Source organism: Zootoca vivipara, chromosome 6 (genome assembly GCF_963506605.1).
Source record: "Zootoca vivipara chromosome 6, rZooViv1.1, whole genome shotgun sequence".
In the NCBI taxonomy this organism is placed as follows: domain Eukaryota; kingdom Metazoa; phylum Chordata; class Lepidosauria; order Squamata; family Lacertidae; genus Zootoca; species Zootoca vivipara.
This window is the reverse complement of record NC_083281.1, coordinates 15,834,812-15,855,295: the sequence shown is the minus strand read 5'-3', so window position 1 is coordinate 15,855,295 and position 20,484 is coordinate 15,834,812. Positions and strand designations below refer to the sequence as shown.

The window sequence follows — 20,484 nt, the reverse complement described above, 5'->3', positions numbered from 1 at the left end:
CCCGGAGGAATGTATCAGGCCGGTGGCAGATCTTTTCTTGTAACACAGATATGGAAGGAGAGGCGTTGTCTCTCTGCATAGCAGCACGAAGCCATGGCCTGGGCTGATTCTGAAACTGCTCTGCAATGCTGGCCACTGCTCTCAGAACATAGTCCAATAACGCAGTTGTCGAAGCACACCCTACAAATAAGCGGCAGGATCATCAACTGACTCTTTATTAATGTTCAGGATAGGAGTTGGAAGATTCAGGTCAGAGAAAAGGAAGGATTTCTTCATGGAATGCACAACAAAACTGCGGAACTCACTGCCACAGGAGGCAGCGAAGGCCATCAACCTAGATGGCTTTAATGTTTAATAGACATTTAATTAAACATTAAACAATTGTATTTTAATATTCTGTTGAAAGCCACCCAGAGTGGCTGGGGAAACCCAGCCAGATGGGCAGGGTATAAATAATGTATTATTATTATTATTATTATTTATTTATTTATTTATTAAAGAGGGTTGGACAAATTCATGGAGGAGGAGAGGACTATTGGTGGCTACTAACGCTTCTGAATACCAGCTGCTGGAAACCGTAGGAGAGGAGAGTACTGGTATGCTCAGGTCCTGCCTCCGAGTTTCCCATAATGGGTATCTGGTTGGCCATTGTGAGAACAGGACGCTGAACTAGTTGGGCCACTGGCCTGATCTAGCAGCCAAGCTCTTCATAGGTCCTTATGGAGCCTCCAGCTCCAGAGGCAGTCTATCCAGATTCCTAGGCTCTTTGGGGTATTTGGCCACTGCGAGAACAGGATGCTGGACTGGATGGGCCACTGGGCTGATGTGGCAGGGTTTTCTAATGTTCTCACATTAATTGCAGATTCAGGTAGGTAGCTGTGTTGGTCTGATGCAGTCGGGGGGGGGGGGCGGAATTGAAAAATTGTTCGGTAGCACCTTAGAGACCAACTAAGTTTGTTCTGGGTATAAGCTTCCGTGTGCATGCATACTTCAGATACACTGAAACAGAAGTCACCAGACCCTTATATATAGTGGGAGGGTGGGGTTTTTCTCAGAAGGGTAGCAGGAGTTACAGATCTGGTATGATCTGAAGAAGTGTGCATGCACACGAAAGCTCATACCAATGACAAACTTAGTTGGTCTCTGAGGTGCTACTGGAAGGAATTTTTGTATTTTGTTTCAAGGTGGAAGGTGTGCAGAGGAGGGTGGCCAAGAAGATCAGGGGCCTGGGAACCAAGCCTTATGAAGAGCAGTTTGAGGAGCTGGGATGTTTAGCCCAGAAAAGAGGATACTGAGAGGAGATATTCAAATTCCTGAAGGGCTGACACATGGGTCATTCAAATTCCTGAAGGGCTGAACAAGCTCATTTTCTGCTGCTCCAGAGCATAGGACCTGAACCGAGAGATTCTAATTTCAAGAAAGGAGATCCCGATTAAATGTTACGGCAGATCTCCTGAAGGTAATTCCAGAGCCATCTTAAAGATAGGTGCCAGGGGTGTGGGGCACCTGGGCGCCGGGCTCTCAGGGGCGCCAGGCTGAGAGTCCGGGGCCCGAGACTTGGAGTCCGGCGAAGAGCCCGCCGTGAGTTTTCTTTTCCTGAGCAGAGATAAGCGTGGTGTCAGCTCCCTAAAAAAAGGTTGACAACTCTGGGGAACCTTTCCTTAAAATAGCTCAAAAACTTTGGGGTCCCCCCCCTTAAAAAAGGTCGACAACTCTGGGCAACCGGGAGGGATCTTTGTACCCCGGCACCACATATGTTTAAGACGGCCCTGGGTAATGCGACAGTGGAACAGACTCCCTTGGGAGGTGGTGGACTTGCTTTCACTGGAGGTTTCTAAGCAGAGGTTGGATTGCCATCTGTCATGGATGCTTTAGTTGAGATTCCTGCATTGCAGGGGTTTTGACTAGATGACCCTTGGGTCCCTGCTGTGCTTCTATGATCCTTCCTGGAAGGAAGCACGGCTGCGCCTTATCAACTGCATCATGCTAAGGAACGGATCTGAGCCGAGAGATAGCTGGAGGTATCATAACTGGAACAAGGGTGAGGGAGGCCTTGGAGCCGGGCTCCTCTCGTGGATTTCTTCACAAAGGCAGACATGGAGCAAAGACAGGCGTGTGCGACTTTGGAATGCCGCCTTGATTTTCCCGAAGATTATTAACAGCTGAATTCCTGCTACCTCCGCCTCTTCCCTGAGACAGGGCAGGATTGCCACATAGTCCTTCACAAGTTCTTCTCAACAAGCATTTTGCAAGACGCCTTTTCGCAACACCCACCTTCACGGGGGCACAAGGAATGGCATTATTATTGAGATATGTGGGGAGCCTTCAGAGTTCGGGTGCGGCAGTTCCCCATTCATATATCTATATCTGTATCTATATCTAATTAAATTTTCTCTTTTACAATTTAGAATATTCATTTAGACAACCTTACAATATCAATGCGGGACCCAGGTGGCGCTGTGGGTTAATGCACAGAGTCTAGGGCTAGCCGATCAGAAGGTCGGCGGTTCGAATCCCTGCAACGGGGTGAGCTCCTGTTGCTCGGTCCCAGCTCCTGCCAACCTAGCAGTTCGAAAGCACATCAAAGTGCAAGTAGATAAATAGGGACCGCTTCGGCGGGAAGGTAAACGGCGTTTCCGTGTGCTGCTCTGGTTCGCCAGAAGCGGCTTTGTCATGCTGGCCACATGACCCGGAAGCTGTCTGCGGACAAACGCCGGCTCCCTCGGCCTATAGAGCGAGATGAGCGCCGCAACCCCAGAGTCGGACACGACTGGACCTGATGGTCAGGGGCCCCTTTACCTTTACAATATCAATGACTTCCCTTCTTCTCTTTCCATGGTTCATTTTGCACAGCATAAATCCCTGCATATTTTATATAAACTAAACCATTCAGTTTTCTATTATTGCTTCCATCAAAACTTATTTACACTGTTGAATTTATCTTAGTGCTGCCAACGTTTTCAAGTGTACACAATTTCCCCTCGCGTATTCAATACAGTATACATTTTTCCAATCTTCTTTAAACAAATGTTCTTCTTGTTCTCTTATTTTGTAAGTTAGATCCGCAAGCTGCACATATTCCATTAGTTTAAGTTGCCATTCTTCTTTAGTTGGGGCTTTGATTGGGTCATTCTGCTGGGTCTTTGTGGGCAGGTGAATTCTATGATCCCACGATTCATCTCTGTCAGAATTAGGATGGATAAAAAGCAATGTTTTTTTAAAAAATAATTAAAAAATAATAATATCAGTTTTTTATATTTAAATTGGATTTTTAAAATAAAATGCTTTTGGAGGAATAATCTTTCTAAATATAGTTTTCTCTTTAAGTTACATTATAGTCCAAAGGCTATTCTTCAGGAATAGTTTACAAACCTATTCTTCAACACCAACTTCGTTGGACTGGTCATATTGTGCGGATGCCTGATGATCGTCTTGCAAAGCAACTACTCTACTCCGAACTTAAGAATGGAAAGCGTAATGCTGGTGGTCAACAAAAGAGGTGTAAGGCAAATCTAAAAAAATGTAGTATAAACACTGACAACTGGGAAACACTGGCCTGCGAATGCTTCAAATGGAGAACAGCCTGACCAAAGGTGTCATGGGCTTTGAAGACACTCGAACTCAGGACACAAGGGAGAAATGTGCTAAGAGGAAGGCACACTTGGCAAATCCACACCGTGATCAACTCTCTCCCGGAAACCAATGTCCCCACTGTGGAAGGACGTGTGGATCCAGAATTTGCCTCCACAGTCACCTACAGACTCATTGTTAAAATGGTGTTTATGGAAGACAATCTTACTCGGCTACGAGGGATCGCCAAAGAAGAAGAATCAGAATCAGGAAATAAGAATTCGTTTTAAGTTTTTCATGTGTGCTAAAACTCAGTCTAAGTTTTTGTTTTTTAAAAATTGTGTAACCACATCAGTTAACAAACATGGATACGTATGCTAAAATGTTATGGTTTTCGTTGAATAAATTGTTTAAATTGTTATTAAGGAAATGATTTATTTTCTCCTTCCTATAAAGTACAGCAGAAAAGTTGTCCAAATATAAACAATGATTTCATAATTACCTGTCTTTGTATTTCTAATAGTATAACCAAATCAGCAATTTTTGATATAACTGTAAAAACTACTCTGAAAATTTATTACTCCAAAAACGAAACCTTCATGGTTGTAAATATGAAGATGATACCAGCAAGAATGAGTCTTTCTGTAAAAAAAATGATGGACTAGTGATTGAAATTGTGATTGAAATCGATTGGATTTACCCGTATAATCCAGCGTATAAAACGACTGGGCGTATAAGACGACCCCCAACTTTTCCAGTTAAAATATAGAGTTTGGGATATGCTCACCGTATAAGAAATACGACCCGGAGTATAAGACGACCCCCGACTTTTGAGAAGATTTTCCTGGGTTAAAAAGTAGTCTTATATGCAGGAATATACAGTAAATCAAATCCACCCTGGTCTGAATCAAACCCACCCACCCCCCAAATACTGCGCCGACTTGTGTTATCCCCACTTCAAAATGCTCCCCTCTTTCCAACTCTGTCTTTGACCCCCTGCAGCTCTGTGAGCAAAGGAGTAGAGGATGGGTAAAGCAGAAGACGTGGTCATCACCTCCCAGGTGCCCAGCGAGAGCATCCCCTTGCTGGGCCACACCCTGCCCAGCCCCACCTACCTGACCCAGGAGGAGGTGGTGCAGCAAGCGGAGTCTGCCCCCTGGCCGGGCGTCCGCAAGGCCCTGCTCTGCCTCCTGGGGGCGCTGTTCGCCTGCCTGCTCGCCCTGGCCGTCCTCCTGATGGTCACAATGCCACGGCCACGGCCACCCTTGGTCTGGTGGCAGAAAGCGTCCTTCTACCACCTGCCACCTGCCTCCTTCCCGGATTCCGACGGCGATGGGCAAGGAGACTTGGAAGGTAAGGGGTCAGGAGGGTTGTGGTTTTTTATTTTTAAAAATTGCATTTTCAAAAACAAGGAACGGAGAGCATACCTTACCCCCTCCCCTCCCCCTGTCCCACTTAAAACTTTGCACCAAATGCAGCATGTATACATATACCATATGACTTCCCTTCCGCCCCTTTCCTGGTTCCTTTGCTTTTCTGCTACTCCGCGTAATCCACATCTTTTTAATCATCCAATTTGTTACCTATTAAATACTCTATTTCAGCTCTGCTGGATTTACTCGAGACCTGCTATATTTTGTCTATATTGGTTCTTAAAATATTCAATAAACGTTGTCCATTCCGCCTTATATTCCTTATCTTTGTTTTCTCTTACCCTGTTCGTCAGACCAGTATAAATTCATTCTATATGGTTTCCCAATATTCCTTATTTATAGGACCACATTACACTTCCAAAATAGACCTTTTCCTTCTTATTTTTAAGACATTTTCACCAATCTGGTGGGTGTTAAATACCATCTGTGGCCCATTTTCATCATGTTTTATTTTATTGCACAACATGCTGTGAAATTCATATTTATTTTCCACAACTTTCCCCATAATTCATAACCAATATAGGGACCCACATCCTGTGCCCACTTAATCATGCTCAATTAAAATTGGGGCAGGATGGGTGTTAGTGGGGTGGAGTCTAAGCAGCGGTAGTGACCCTGCCACTCCCCCCATCTTCTTCCTCAAGGTGTGAGACATCAGCTCGACCGGCTCCTAGCCTTATCCGTCCAGGCCTTGGTGCTGGGCCCCATCCTCAAGAGCGACCTTGCCAATCTGAGCAGGATCCTACCTGCCCATGGGTCTCAGGAACAGCTGGAAGCCCTGGTGGATGTCGGGAAGAAGGAAGGTATGATGGCGGGGGGGCTACAGTTCAGTGGCAAAGGTAAAGACCTAGATTCATAGCGTTGCTGCTGACCTTTAAACCTCTCAACGGCCTCGGACCAGTATACCTGAAGGAGCGTCTCCACCCTCATTGCTCAGCCCGGACACTGAGGTCCAGCTCCGAGGGCCTTCTGGTGGTTCCCTCCCTGTGAGAAGTGAGGTTACAGCATGGGTAGGCAAACTAAAGCCCGGGGGTTGGATCCGACCCAATGCCTCGCGGACGGTTCAGGAATCAGTGTGTTTTTACATGAGTAGAATGTGTCCTTTTATTTAAAATGCATCTCTGGGTTATTTGTGGGACATAGGAATTCGTCCCCCCCAAAAAAAATATAGTCTAGCCCCCCACAAGGCCTGAGGGACAGCGGACCGGCCCCCTGCTGAAAAAGTTTGCTGACCCCTGGGTTACAGGGAACCAGGCAGAGGACCTTCTCGGTGGTGGCGCCCACCCTATGGAAAGCCCTCCCATCAGATGTCAAGGAAATAAACAACTATCTGACTTTTAGAAGACATCTGAAGGCAGCCCTGTTCAGGGAAGTTTTTAATGTTTAATGCTGTATTGTGTTTTTTAATATTCAGTTGGGAGCCGGCCAGAGTGGCTGGGGAAACCCAGCCAGATGGGCAGGGTATAAATATTATTATTATTATTATTATTATTATTATTATTATTATTATTATTGAACTATAGTTAGAAGGGGACCCCCTTGGGTCATCCAGTCCAACCCCCTGCCATGCTGGAATCGCAGCTAGAGGAGGTGTCCACCTGACCTCTGCTTAAAAACCTCCACCGAAGGAGAGTCCTGGCTGAGACCCTGCAGGGCTGCTGCCAGTCAGAGCAGACTGTTCTGGTGGACCAAGGGGCCGTGATGCCACAGAAAGCAGCTGAGCTTCCGGTGCCCACAAACAGGGCCAGTTTCAAGGCAGGAAATGGCAGGTTGCAGTTATTCAAGTACAATCTTGCCCCACACTTGGACTGCAACTTCCAGGCTGCATCATCAGAAGTCCTAGCGTCCAGCTCAAGGGAAATAATAGCCCTGCTCTCTTCTGCCTTGGTCAGGCCGCACTTGGGGTCATGTGTCCACAATTCAAGAAGGATGTTGACAAGCTGGAAGGTGGGCAGAGGAGGGCGACCACATCTTGAAACTTCAGAGGAAGAGTTGAGGGTGTTGGGGGTGTTTAGGCAGGAGAAGAAAAGACGGAGAGGAGATATTATAGCCAGCTTCGAATATACGAAGGGATGTCACATGGAAGATGGAGCAAGCTTCATTCCTCCTCCTCCAGAGGAGAGGACTTGAACCAACAGATTCAAATGACAAGAAAGCAGATTCCAATGAAACATTTCTTAGGGTAAGAGCTGTTCGACATCAGCCTACTCCTTCATTGGAGATTTGTAAGCAGCGGTTGGGTGGCCACGATTCTATTATTTTTTGCCTTTTTCCCCATTCCAATGCCCCTCTCCTCCAACCACCCAGGACTCCGAATTTTGCTTGAACTCCCAGTCTGGGAAGAGGAGCTGGACAACCGGACAAACCACCACCTCAAGGTATGTTGTTCCTCCTCCTCCTCAAAGTCTGGCCATGTTTGCCCCATATTCAGCTGCCAGGACAGGAGACTGGTGATGTCGGTTTGCTGAAATTCTAAAATAAACTTCAAGCCTGGTTGGAATTCACAGACTTTGGCCCAGAAACCTTTCTCTGATCCCAGATGTGCAGAGGTTGGCTGGGGGGGGGGCGGTGTGTAAGAAGCTAAGAACAAGCCTGCAGGATCAGGCTAGTGACCCATCTGGTCCAGCACCCTGTTCTCACAGTGGTCAACCAGATCCTCATTATGGAAAACCTGCAGGCAGGATCTGATTGCAAGAGCCCTCTCCTCCCTTGCGGTTTCCAGCAACTCGGATTCAGAAGCATTGCTGCCTCCGACCGTGAAAGCAGAGCATAGCCGTCCTGTCTAGTAGCCATCCATAGCCCTCTCCTCCTCCATGACTTTGCTCAATCCTCTTTTAAAGCCATGCAGGTTGGTGGCCATCATTGCCTCCTGTGGCAGGGAGTTCCACAGATTAACTACGCTTGCTCCCCCCCCCCTCAAAGCTAAAAACTCCCCAATGATGCAACTTATCCCCCCTCAATCATTTTGGTGGCCCTTTTCTGAACCTTTTCCAACTATACGATGTCCTTTTTGAGGTGTTTCACGTAGCGGTTCGTCCAGTGCCGGATTTATGTAGAAGCTAAACAAGCTCTAGCTTAGGGCCCCACTCTCTTGGGGGCCCCAAAAAAATGCAAAGGAAAACAACAACCTGGATGTACATTTCCAAAATATAAAATAAAAAACAAATGAAATAACACCTACAAATAGCAACCGTGTTTGTGTGTTGTGTAGGCTCCTATGATGTAAGTCATGGGCCCCGCCTGCTAGCCTGCTCCCTAAAATATCACTGGTTTGCTCATTTCTATATACAGTGGTACCTTGGTTCTCAGACTTAATCCATTCTGGAAGTCCGTTCCAAAACCAAAGCGTTCCAAAACCAAGGTGTGCTTTCCCATAGAAAGTAATGCAAAACGGATTAATCCATTCCTGACTTTTAAAAACAACCCGTAAAACAGCAATTTAACATGAATTTTACTATCTTAATTGTATTTCAGTTCTACAATTACTTTGATAAAATACTGTACATATTTTGTAATGTTCAAATGGCTTTAGATACCTATGAGGTCCGTAAATTACCACATAGCATATCTTTTAACGAAAAAACAGAGACAATTTGTTGTTGACAAAGGACAGCTGGACATATAAAGGGCCCCATTACCTTCAGGAGCTTAGGGCCTCATCAAACCTAAATCTGGCCCTGGGTTCATCCTGTACATGCACAGAGACACCCTGTGCCCGAACCAGGGGCCATACCCTTCTCGAATCCGGCCCTTGCTCACAAGACGCAATATGTTGACATGCTCTTGGGCTGAGCCGTGACGGGTCCTGGCATGTTCACTTCCATGCAACGCAAGCAGGCACACGACACCTTAACTGAGAAGTCAGTCCCTCTGTCTCAAAGTGGGTCTTATTCCCAGCTGAGAGAGCCTGGGATTTCTGCAGCCAAATTCAGCTCCCCATCCCTGAGCTCCCACCTCCTTTTGACCCTGCAGGGAGCGTTCCAGTTCTGGCAGGCGCTGGGGATCCACGGATTCCTGGTGAGCAAGGATCCCGCCTGGCGTCTGGAGGCGGTAAGAGCGGCGCCACCCAGTGGCATTTTATTTACTTGTTTGAAATATTCATATACCGTACCACCCTTTCTTATTGAATCCCAGGACCGACACATTATAAAAAAAAACCTTAAATAAAGCACTTGGGGGAGTTTGTGGCTAAACAACAGGGCACCTGTGCTGTGTGCAGAAGCTGCCAAGTTCAAACCCCGCTGGCAGCAGGTAGGGCTAAACAACCCTGGCCTAAAATCCTGCAGAGATGCTGCCAGTCTGTGTAGACAATACCAAGCTAGATGGACAAACGGTCTGACTCTGTGTAAGACAGCTTGCTAGGCACCTGTGTTTCTACAAGAAGAAGAAGAAGAAGAAGAAGAAGAAGAAGAAGAAGAAGAAGAAGAAGAAGAAGAAGAAGAAGAAGAAGAGCCAGGTTTTAAGATCTGCCTGGATAAATAAATAATTCTTTAACTGATGCTGTGTAACACAAGCAAGGTTGGTGCCTTTCATACTTGCAAAGTCCCTCCTATTTGTTTGCAGTGGCAACTTCAGGGTTTATGTTGCGCTGAGAGGATACGGACCCCCAAAACCAGTTTTAATGGGAAATCTGCTTTACAGAGCAAGAAAAGAAAAAGAGAGGCAATTTACAAACGGAGTTTTAATATAGAAGCATTTTTAACTCCAGGCTCTGTACATACCAGAACCTAACAAGAAGCTTGGGCACCCTTTAACCCTCACCCCAGCTTCGTCGCATTTGGGGTGAGCATAAGAACAGAAGCCACTGGCCCATCTAGCCAACATGATGCCTCGATGGCAGGCACCCCCAAACTATTCCCATCATCCCCTACCACTGGTCCTGTTAGCTAAGGATGATGGGAGTTGTAGTCCCAAAACAGCTGGAGGGCCGAGTTTTTGTGTGCCTGCTCTATGGGAAGCCCGCAAGCAGGATCTGAGCTCAGAAGCAGCCTTCTTCCCTCCAGGGGTTTCCAGCAACTGGGATTCATAACCATTTCTGCCTCCAACTTTAGAGACAGAGCAGAGCCATCCTGGCTAGGAGCCATCCATAACTCTCTACTCCTCCATGAATTTGTCTTTATCCTCTTTTAAAGCCATCCAAGTTGGTGGCCGTCACTGCCTCTTGTAGCAACGAGTTCCGTAGTTCAACTACCTATGCGCTGGGTAAAGAAAATAATAATAAAACTTCTAAAATGCCCCCTTTGCAATGCACATTTGTAGGTACACCGAGGAATCTAAGGTGGGTTGTTCATTGGAACTGCAGCCGGGTGCCCGAGTTATTTTTTCCCAGGATTGATGAGCCCCAAATATGTGGGTGTGTGATACTGTCTTATGTGGGTCTTAATTGCAGGTGCTGGATGCCTGGAGTGAGCTGGGCGCTCAGACGAAGCCAGATCGGGGGCAGGAGAAGTAAGTGAGGGGGGTTAGTGGCCTATGGGGGTTCTCTGATCTTTTCAGTTTTCCTTTTGCCCCCAGACCCTCCTTAGTCCAGGGGCTGCGAGGACCTCTGGTGGCAGGACTGGGGAATGCAGGCAGTCCCAAGGCATTGGAGAATCTGAAGCTCGGGGTGGGGGTGGGGGTTGCCCTTTTATTGGGTTTTGTTATGCATCACCCCAATCTCTGAGTGGTAAGACATTCCAGTGCTTGGCCAGGGTTCAGTTTCATAGGAATGAAGATCAGCAGATAGTGTCGTGTCCTTAGGATATATTTACACAATATATAATACATAGCTGCCAAGTTTTCCCTTTTCTCGCGAGGAAGCCTATTCAGCATAAGGGAAAATCCCTGTAAAAAAGGGATAACTTGGCAGCTATGCATATATGCAACCCGGGCATAATACATCAACATTAGGCATACCCTCCAACATTTCTCTGATGAAAATAGGGACACCCTATTCCATAATAAGAATAATTTTATTATTTATACCCTGCCCATCTGACTGGGTTGTCCCAACCATTCTGGGCAGCTGCCAACATATATAAAAACATAGCAAAAACATCAAACCTTCCCCATACAGGGCTGCCTTCGGATGTCTTCTAAAGGTTGTATACTTATCTCCTTGGCTCGGGGGTCGGCTAACTCCAACATTTCTCCGGTGAAAATAGGGACGTCCCAAGGAAAAGTGGGACATTCCAGAATCAAATCAGAAACCAGATTGGCTTCTGTAAATCCAGGACTGTCCCTGGAAAATAGGGACACTTGGGGTGGGGGTCTGCATTAATTGCTTCTCCATTAGTTGCAGCTTTAGATAATAATAATATAATAAATGATTTATTATTTATACCCCGCCCATCCATGATGGATTTCTGTATCTTAATATTTTGTTGGAAGCTGCCCAGAGTGGCTGGGGGAACCCGGCCAGATGGGCGGGGTATAAATTATTATTATTATTATTATTATTATTATTATTATTATTATTATTATTATTATCTGGCTGGGTTTCCGGCACAGAGCTAGCAGGTCTCTGTGTCTCCAGCTTCCACCCAAGAGCCTGGAAGGTCCCTCACATATGGTAGTTGCAACCTAGCTCATTATTTTGTGATGCAGATGAGGACACTGCATCATGTGGGCCCGCCCAGCAGCCTCCTCCAATAGATTCCAACTAGTACTGGGCACAGGACTCCAAGGACTGGAGGGTACTCAGGGCATCATCTAGACTGACCCCCCAAATGCACTGCTGAATGCAGGGAGATTATACGATGTCCATCTTTTTTTTAGAATTCATTTGGATTGGTATCTAGGGAGGTCACAGGACATCACATTGTCGTCCTGCACTTTGCAATGCATGCATGTTCCAGCAGATCCATACAGGCTGCCTATTGCTCTCAGGTGGGATTCAAACGCATACCAGCAATTCAGGTTGTACGGTTACCGCCGATCTGGTGCTCTTGCGCAACAAACCCACTTCCCCCTTTAAAAAGAAAAGCAGGCTTTTCGCAACGAGGAAGCCATGGCGAAATGCACGGGGAAATGTTGTGTTATTGCCTGACATAACATCGTATAACCCCTCCGACGCAGGCACCATAAACAGGTCACCTGGAAGCAACCCCTGTCGTGTTCCTTACTGCAAAAAAAAAAAAGAAGTATTAAGTCGAAGCAGCATTTGAAATTTGCAATTCAGCACACACGCCCTGCAATACAGCGACCCGGTTAATTTCACATACTGTACATCTCTTTCAGGGTCCTGATTGTCCGGGATGAGAGCGAAAGATGCAACATTTCTTCCCGGGTGCCTGACAGCGTCATCCTCAGCTGCCGTCTGCTGGGAGCCAAGAGGAACCTGACTGTCCAAGGACTGGCGCAACGGGTGGAAGGGGCCTTGGGGCACCCTAGGGTGCCCTGGCCTGGCTGGATGGTGAGGAGGGACTTTGCTTGGGCTGCGTGAAACTTCTCTGGTGCAAGCTGCTTTTTTAATTATTATTTTTTAAAAAAATATTTGGTTTTTCAGATTTTTCCTATGTCCAACATACAACATAAAAACAAGATTACAAGGAATCTCTTGGACTTCCCTCCTCCCCTTTGTGGGCCCTCTTGTTAATCATTTCCTCCGGCATCTGTTATAATAATCCAAATCATTTATCTCTCTATCATATCCAATGTTCACCATTAAACTACAAGTGATATTCCAATCTTACTAATGATTTTTACGATGGTATTGAAGATAAGTTATAAATTTCCCCCATTCCTTATTAAAATTCTTCCGGTCATTTTAGCCATTTCAGCATAGTCCATCAACTTGATCTGCCATTCTTCCCTGGTAGGGACTTTATCTTCTTTACATCTCTGGGCCAATAACATCTGCGCAGCTGTGGTCACTTGGATAAATAGTCTTCTGCTCCCTTGGGATTTCAGCACCTGCAATTCCAAAAAGGAAGGCTTCTGGGTTTTATTTTTAAGAAAAGGTTATTTTAAACATTTTTTCTAACTCATTATATATCATTTCCCAAAATTCTTTTACTACCTTACATTTCCACCACATATGATAGAAGGTGCCTTCTTTTTCCTTACATTTCCAGCATACATTTGACTCTGTTTTATACATTTTTCCTAATTTACTAGGAGTTAAATACCAACGGCACATCATTGTCCTATAATTTTCTTTCAATGTTTAATATGCTGCAACTTTTAAATCCCAATTCCATAACTTCTCCCAAGCTGTAAGTTGTACAGTGGTACCTCGGTTTAAGTACACAATTGGTTCTGGAAGTCTGTACTTAACGTGAAGCGAACTTTCCCATTGAAAGTAATGGAAAGTGGATTAATCCGTTCCAAACGGGTCCGCGGAGTACTTAAAGTACTCAAACCGAAGCATACTTAAACCGAAGTATGACTGTATATTGTACAAGCTGCTTGTAATCTACAATTCTGTGAAAGGATTTATTGTGGTGAGAAGGCACCCAAAAAGAATCCCTTGTGCAAATAAATAAACATGTAAACGAGTCAAGGCCTTGGTTTGGTTTTTTGTTCTCTCTTTCTCTCTTGCAGGTGCCATGGGGACCCCCATTGAAGTCTGGCTTGGGGGAGATGTTGGGGGTGCTCCAGCTCACCCTCCCGGGAGTTCCGCTGTTGCAAGGCGGGGAAGGATCCCCTGTTCCATTGCAGAATGAGTCCACGGTAAGACACGGGCCATTGTCTCACACTTGGCGAAGGGCTGTAGCTCAGTGCTAAAGCACGTCCGCCAGGTTGAATTGCCGGAATTTATTTATTACATGTCTCAAACCTTCAGTGAGTTAGGGACTTCCCCTGCTTGTGAAGACAGGCTCCGGCAGATGGAGCAGCTGAAACCAAGAGGGGGTCCAACACAGAAGAAGGTGGTTTTTGCACAAGCTGTAAAGGGTGGGCGGGTGTGTGTGGGGGACTCCCTGGTTCTGAATGGGCCAGGTGCGCAACCTGGGAGTCATTCTGGACTCACAGCTGTCCATGGAGGTATAGGCCAATTCTGTGTCCAGGGCAGCTGTCTACCAGCTGTGTCTGATATGCAGGCTGAGACCCTACCTGCCCGCAGACTGTCTCACCAGAGTGGTTATCTCCCGCTTGGACTACTGCAATGTGCTCTACGCGGGGCTACCTTTGAATATGACCCGGAAATAAATCCTACGAATTGACTTTAAAGACTAGATATAAAGAAACTGCGAGATAAGAGCGGATTAGAAAACCTATTGAGGGGAGGGAGGGAAGTCAAACTCGGCGGAGTATTTTGTAATGAGTAATGAGAATTGTTAAAAGAGTGATGTATGTATTTTGAATGTTTGTTTGTTTGTTTTGTATATTGTTTTAAATGTGTTTAATTGGAAAATTTAATAAATAGTTATATAAAAAAAAATGAATATGACCCGGAAACTGCAATTAATCCACAATGTGGCAGCTAGACTGGTGATTGGGAGAGGCCACCGAGACCACATAACACTGGTCCTGAAACACTGGCTCCCAGTACGCTTCCGAGCACAAATCAAAGTGTTGGTGCTGACCTTTAAAGCCCAAAATGGCCTCAAAGGCCCAGTATACCTGAAGGAGTGTCTCCACCCCCATCGTTCTGCTCGGACACTGAGATCCAGCTCTGAGGGTCTTCTGGCAGTTCCCTCCCTGCGAGAAGTGATGTTACAGGGAACCAGACAGAGGGCCTTCTCGGTGGTGGTGCCCGCCCTGTGGAACTCCCTCCCGTCTGGTGTCAAGGAAATAAACAACTATCTGACTTTTAGAAGACATCTGAAGGCAGCCCTGTTCAGGGAAGTTTTTAATGTCTGATGTTTTATTGTATTTTATTATTTTGTTGGAAGCTGCCCAGAGTGGCTGGGGAAACCCAGCCGGATGGGCGGGGTATAAATAAATTATTATTATTATTATTATTATTATTATTATTATTATTATTATTATTATAGAGGGAAGTCAGGAGCTGATGAGGAAGGGAGCCCATTTAGGAGAAGGAAACTATGATCCTAAACTTCTGCTTGCTTTGCTTTCCTTTGGACCACATCAGCGAGGCTGAGAGGGGGGTTTGGGCAGCCCAGGACCTCCATCCACACTGCCCTGGCTTGCACCCCACCGAGGTCACTTTGCTTCTTCTAACCAATGCTGGAGGCAGCAGTGTCAAGTTACCAGTCCCCCTTCTCATTTAACAACAACCCTGTGAGGAATGCTAGGCTGAGAGGCAGTGGCTGGCCCAGTGTCACCCAGTGAACTTTATGGCTGACAGGGGCGGTGGGATTTGAACCCCGCTCTCTCCTCGTCCTAGTCTGACACTCTAACCACTACACCATGCTGGCTCTCAATCTTCCTGTAGGGCTTTGAGTGTGCCCTCTCTGAAACTCTGGAGATTTGCACTCACCACTTGGACTCCGCCCCAACCTACACAACCCTTAAGTACGCCCATACCTCCTGCCGCCCCCATGACCCTTAGCACCCCACCTTGGTGATCCCCCCTTTGGGAACCAATGCTCCAGCCCAAACTGAGCAACACGGACTTGTGGGATGATTGCACCGCTGACCCCCTATTCAAAGCGATGAGGACTAGAATCTTGTTGTGTGTGGTTTTTGAGGGAAAGTCCCTCGCACAGCTGCAGTGTATACGCTTCACACGCAAACAGCCCCGTGTTCGATCCTCAGCCACTGCAGGTAGGCCTGGACCATTGCCTGAAACGATGGATAGCTGCTGCCAGTCAGTGTAGACAGTAGGGAGCTAGATAGGCCAATGGTCTGAGGCTGTTTTCTGTGTCCTCTCAATTAGGAAGGAAGCTCTGACCGGCTTCTGCTGGAGAACCTGCACTGCTCTCTCCTGACCCTGCGTGCCAGCTCCTTCGCTCTACACGGCGTCGATTACATCCCTCTGCCCCTTGCTGGCCACTCCGAGGACGTCTTCGCCTTTCTCCGCCCCGGATCCTGCTCTGCAATCCTGGTGGTCTTGAACCTTGGGCCATGGCCCCTCCAGCTCAGCCTGAGCCAGCTCAACTTCCTCGTTCCTGCCAAGGTGCTGTTCAGCACCCACCCTGAGCCTCAGCAGGAGAGCAACGTGGACCGTGTGAGACTGGCGCCACACCAAGCGGTCCTCCTCCAAGTGCCCAGAGGACGCGGGCAGTGATTGGCTGCCACGGAATCCGGTCCACACAGCTGGCAGCCAATGGGACGCAAAAGGAACTCTTATTGGCCGCTCAGCTGCCCTGCTATCGACAAAGGGAAGAGATGCCCTATCCCAGTGGTCTTCAACCCCCGGGCCACGGACCGGTACCGGTCCGTGGATCAATTGGTACCGGGTCGCCCAAGAAACATTTAAATACAATTAAATTAAAATTATTAAATCAAAACAATCTAAATAAAATATAAACAATCAATGTCCCCCCCTCAGCGGGCCGCGGTAAAATTATCAAACGCCGACTGGTCCGCGGCGATAAAAAGGTTGGGGAGCACTGCCCTATCCCATTGGATATTGTAACTGATGCGTATCAATACACTTATAAAGCAGTTTGGTGAGACTCGCCTGTGAGACCACTTTAATCAACCATGGCTTCCCCAAAATTATTCTGGGAAGTGTAGGGTGCTGAGAAGTGTTAGGAGACACCCCCCCATTCCCTTCACAGAACTACAATTCACAGAATGGTTTTAAGGATCAATCCCTCTTCCCAGGAAACTCTGGGAATTGTAGCTCTGCGAGGGGAATAGGGGTCTACGGAGGACTTTCGGCACTCTTAACAAGCTACAGTTCCCAGAAATTTGGGGGGCAAGAATCTATGACTGTTTAAAGTGGCATCATAGCGTTCTTTAAATGTATAGTATGACTGTGACCTAAGAATGATGGGATGCCATCCTCCCCCCCATCTTTTGGCCACATCCATGTGGGCTAAAAAAATACCTGCTACTGTGCATTCAAATTAAATAAAGGAAATCTCCCAGGTGTCTGCTTAGTTGGAGGCCTTGACTGTTGAAAAGGGTTATCCTAGATTCTTTACATGTAGGCTGCTAACAGGGTCCAGCATAAAGGATTACCACAAACCAGATACCGGTAAATGTCTCATGCTATGAGGTCAGAGATAGAGGCTTCCTCGTGTGTGTGTGTGTGTGTGTGTGTGTGTGTGTGTGTGTGTGTGTGTGTGTGTACAACCATGCAAAAAACAAGGGGGATTATGGGATTCCAGACCAATTCAGGCTCCAAATTTCACACACCCCTAGATACAGAGTGGGGAAAGTGGTTGGTTTTGCAGCTGGCACACAGAGGGGCAGAGCCAAGATAATTGTAGCCAAGCAGCCAACCCTCTCCAAACGCCAACTCCCTTGGCCGACAGTGTCTTCCCTCCCACAAGACAAACAGGGGAGGGAGACCAGCCGGAGTCTTTCTGCACAGGGCTTCATCTGTGCCCTATCAATCTGCATTCAGTCATAAGGTCACTGGGGACCAGCTAGAGAGGGGGTGCCTCTGAGTATACACAGAGTAACCACAGCCAGTTCCCCACATTCCCATGAGCAGAGAGCGGATCAGAAATCTCCTCTTCTGGGGTGGTTGAAGCCTCGGGAATTGTTTCATTTGACAAGCTCTCTCCTTCAATGGAGCTTTTTAAGCCGAGGTTGGATGGCCATCGGGCAGGGATTCTTTAGCTGCGATTCCTGCATTGCGGGGGGGGGGTTGGACTAGATGACCATTGGGACCCATTCTAATGTTACGATTCTAGGATTCAGTTTGCGGGGCAGTAGTCCAAGCGGGAGATAACCAGAGCATGCACCACTCTGGCGAGACAGTTTGTGGGCAGGGAGGGAGGGTCTCAGCCTGCATACCAGATGGAGCTGGTAGACAGCTGCCCTGGATGCAGAATCGACCTGAGCCTGCATGGACAGCTGTGAGTCCAAAATGACTCCCAGGCTGCGCACCTGGTCCTTTTGGGGCACAGTTGCCCCATTCAGGACCAGGGAGTCCTCTACACCCACCCACCCACCCCTGTCCCCAAAACAGTACTTCTGTCTTGATAGGATTCCACCTCAATCTGTTAGCTGCCGCCCATCCTCCAACCGCCTCCAGGCACTCACACAGGACCTTCACCGCCTTCAAGGGTAGCCCCACGTAGAATACATTGCAGTAGTCCAGCCGAGACGTTGCCAGGGCCTGCACCACCATGGCCAAGTCATCCCTGCCAATGAACAGCCACTGAGGAGCCCTGTGCCTCCGATGATGGTGACAAATCTAAGGATGCCCCTAAGTGGGCAAAAAACCTACCAAGAAGAGGGCAACCTGCCACTCTCTGTCCCTCTCACAATGGCTTCTGTCCATCCAGAATGTAGCTTTTACTTAACAGTTTTGCCTGGGGCTGGCTGAGGCTGGTGGGAGTTGTGGTCCAAACCATCTCAGGGGCACCTGGTTGGGCAATGCAGATGCAGCGCACACATTCATACGTGGGCCCCTGATCCTGCCTGTTGTGAACTGCCCTGTGTTCTTTGGATGAAGGGCAGTAGACAAATCTAATAAATAATAAGAATGATACACATAGTTTAGAAGCATAACATGAAAGCTTACTGTGTAGTCATAGCGGCTATATGTATGGGTGTAACTGACCTACCCACTTGATAATAAAGCTGTTTTAAGCAAGGCGCTTGCTCTATTAAATTTAATGTCTTGTCGCTGCTGGTTCTATGACTGTAATAAAATGATTGACTGCCTTGTAGTTGGTCATTATACTTTGCAAACTGGTTAGAGGTCTATTAAATTGGTACACACACCTCAGCCTTCCCTATCTTCAACATGGTAGACAAATAATACTGTTCTACCTGACAAGGCTGTTGTATGTAACAATACAATGTATGCAAAAAGATTTCAGCACTCTGAGGTGCTATTGAGCTTGGACTCCTGTGCCTCCTAAAAACATGGGAGGTTTTTAAACCCAGGTTTGGATGGCCAAGGCTGTGACCGCCATCTGTTGGGGATTATTTTAGCTATGATTCCTGCATTATTGCAGGGGGTTGGACTGGATGGCCCTTGGGGGACCCCTGCCAGCTGTACAGCACTATATCCCCAGATCTGCAGGTTCACAGATCTTCTCCATCAGTGAAGGGGAAACCTGTGTCCCTCCAGATCATCATATAATCAAAGAATTGGAAGGGACCCCAAGGCTCATCTAGTCCAACCCTCTGCAATGAAGAAATATGCAAGTGGATCGAATCCGCAACCCTGGCATCATCAGCACCATGCTCTAACCAATGGAGCAAATATAGGGTTGCGGTAAAACGCCACACCCCACCCCAAACCTCCTCGCTATCCATGCGGCGGGCACCACATTGCCCTCCTCCGTATAAACTACAGGTGGGGCCCACCTGAGAGTCGGCATCCAAAAATAAAAATAAATAATGAAATAGAAAGCCCCAATCGGGCGCGCGATTTCGTCTTCCCACCGCTCCCCCCCCTCCGATCGCCCTTTTAAGGCGCCCTCTCCGCCGCGCCCCTTTTAAGACGGGCCGGAGCGGTGCATTGTGGAAACGGCGCGAGGGGGGGGTGGCGGAGTGGAATTTCGGAATGAAATGTAGCAAAGGGGGAGGCGGGAAAAGAGAGAGAGAGAGGGAAGAAGAAGAAAGGGGCGGGGGCGGGGCAGCGGCGGCAACATTGACGCCACATCAAAGCGGGCGCGCGGGGGAGCGCCGAGAGGGCGGGAGGCGCGGCTGGTGCAGGAGCGCGCGCGCGCGTGCCCACCCCTGTCTCTCTTTCTCCACCTCCCACCTCTCTGGCGCGGCGGGATCGGGACCATGAGCCCCCGGCGGTGGCGCCGGGCCGGGCCGAGGTAGCCGCGGGTCGGAGGAAGGAAAGCGGGCAGCGGCTGCCGGGCAGGGAGGCGGCGGATGGGGACCCGAGCGGAGGCTGCTGTGGCGCCGGCGGCCCCCGGTGCTGCTGCTGCTGTCTGAGCCTGGAGCTCCGGCGGCGGTGGCGGCGGCGGCAGCCGCTCCGGGTCTCCGGTCCGGCCTCCTCGCGGCCCCACCCCCGTCCCCACCCAGCCAGGTCTGGGGAAGCGGCAGCCGAGCGGAAGCGGCAGTCGGAGGAGCGGCGGCGCCGCGCACGGAGCCCGCAGACATGAGGTCGGTACCTGCTGCCGGGGCGCGGCGAGGGAAGGAGGGAGGGAGGGAGGCAGAAGGGCGCCTTTGTTGTCTGGGCTGCGGGCACCGGGACCCCGGGGGGGGCGCCGTCTGGGTTCCCCGTGGGCCTCCGCCCCGAGGAAGGAGCAAGTGGGGACACGGGAGTCGCTACGCAGAGGCTTCTCCGAAGAAAGGAGCGGGTCGGCACCCCACCCTCCCGTCGAGGCTGCAACCAGCGCAGATTTTTTTCTCCGGGGGGGGGACCTAGAACATTGGGGGTTGCTGTTTTGCGGGAGCCTCTCTCCCACATTATTCAGGAAGTGGGGCGGTTTGCCTGGCTCCTTTTGTAACCACTTGGGAGAGAGGGGCACGTGGCAAAGATTAACCCCCCCCTTTAAAAAAACAT

The 20,484-nt window shown here is 48.3% G+C and overlaps 2 protein-coding genes across 2 annotated transcripts in view; both read left to right on the top strand.

Moving 5' to 3' along the window:
• Positions 1-4,595: 4,595 nt before the first annotated feature.
• LOC132592249 (amino acid transporter heavy chain SLC3A2-like) lies at positions 4,596-17,321 on the top strand. The gene is made up of 8 exons (XM_060275247.1): positions 4,596-4,923; positions 5,648-5,806; positions 7,311-7,381; positions 8,976-9,053; positions 10,393-10,451; positions 12,222-12,396; positions 13,527-13,655; positions 15,766-17,321. The coding sequence occupies exons 1-8, from the start codon at positions 4,596-4,598 to the stop codon at positions 16,114-16,116; spliced, it is 1,350 nt and encodes a 449-aa protein (XP_060131230.1). The 3' UTR covers positions 16,117-17,321.
• Positions 17,322-19,602: 2,281 nt separating this feature from the next.
• The window catches only part of VASP (vasodilator stimulated phosphoprotein), a 33,021-nt gene continuing 32,139 nt past the window's right edge, over positions 19,603-20,484 (top strand). Inside the window, exon 1 of the mRNA XM_035117705.2 lies at positions 19,603-20,081. Within this exon, the coding sequence (XP_034973596.2) occupies positions 20,077-20,081 (5 nt within the window). The 5' untranslated portion in view covers positions 19,603-20,076. The remainder of the gene's footprint in view (positions 20,082-20,484) is intronic.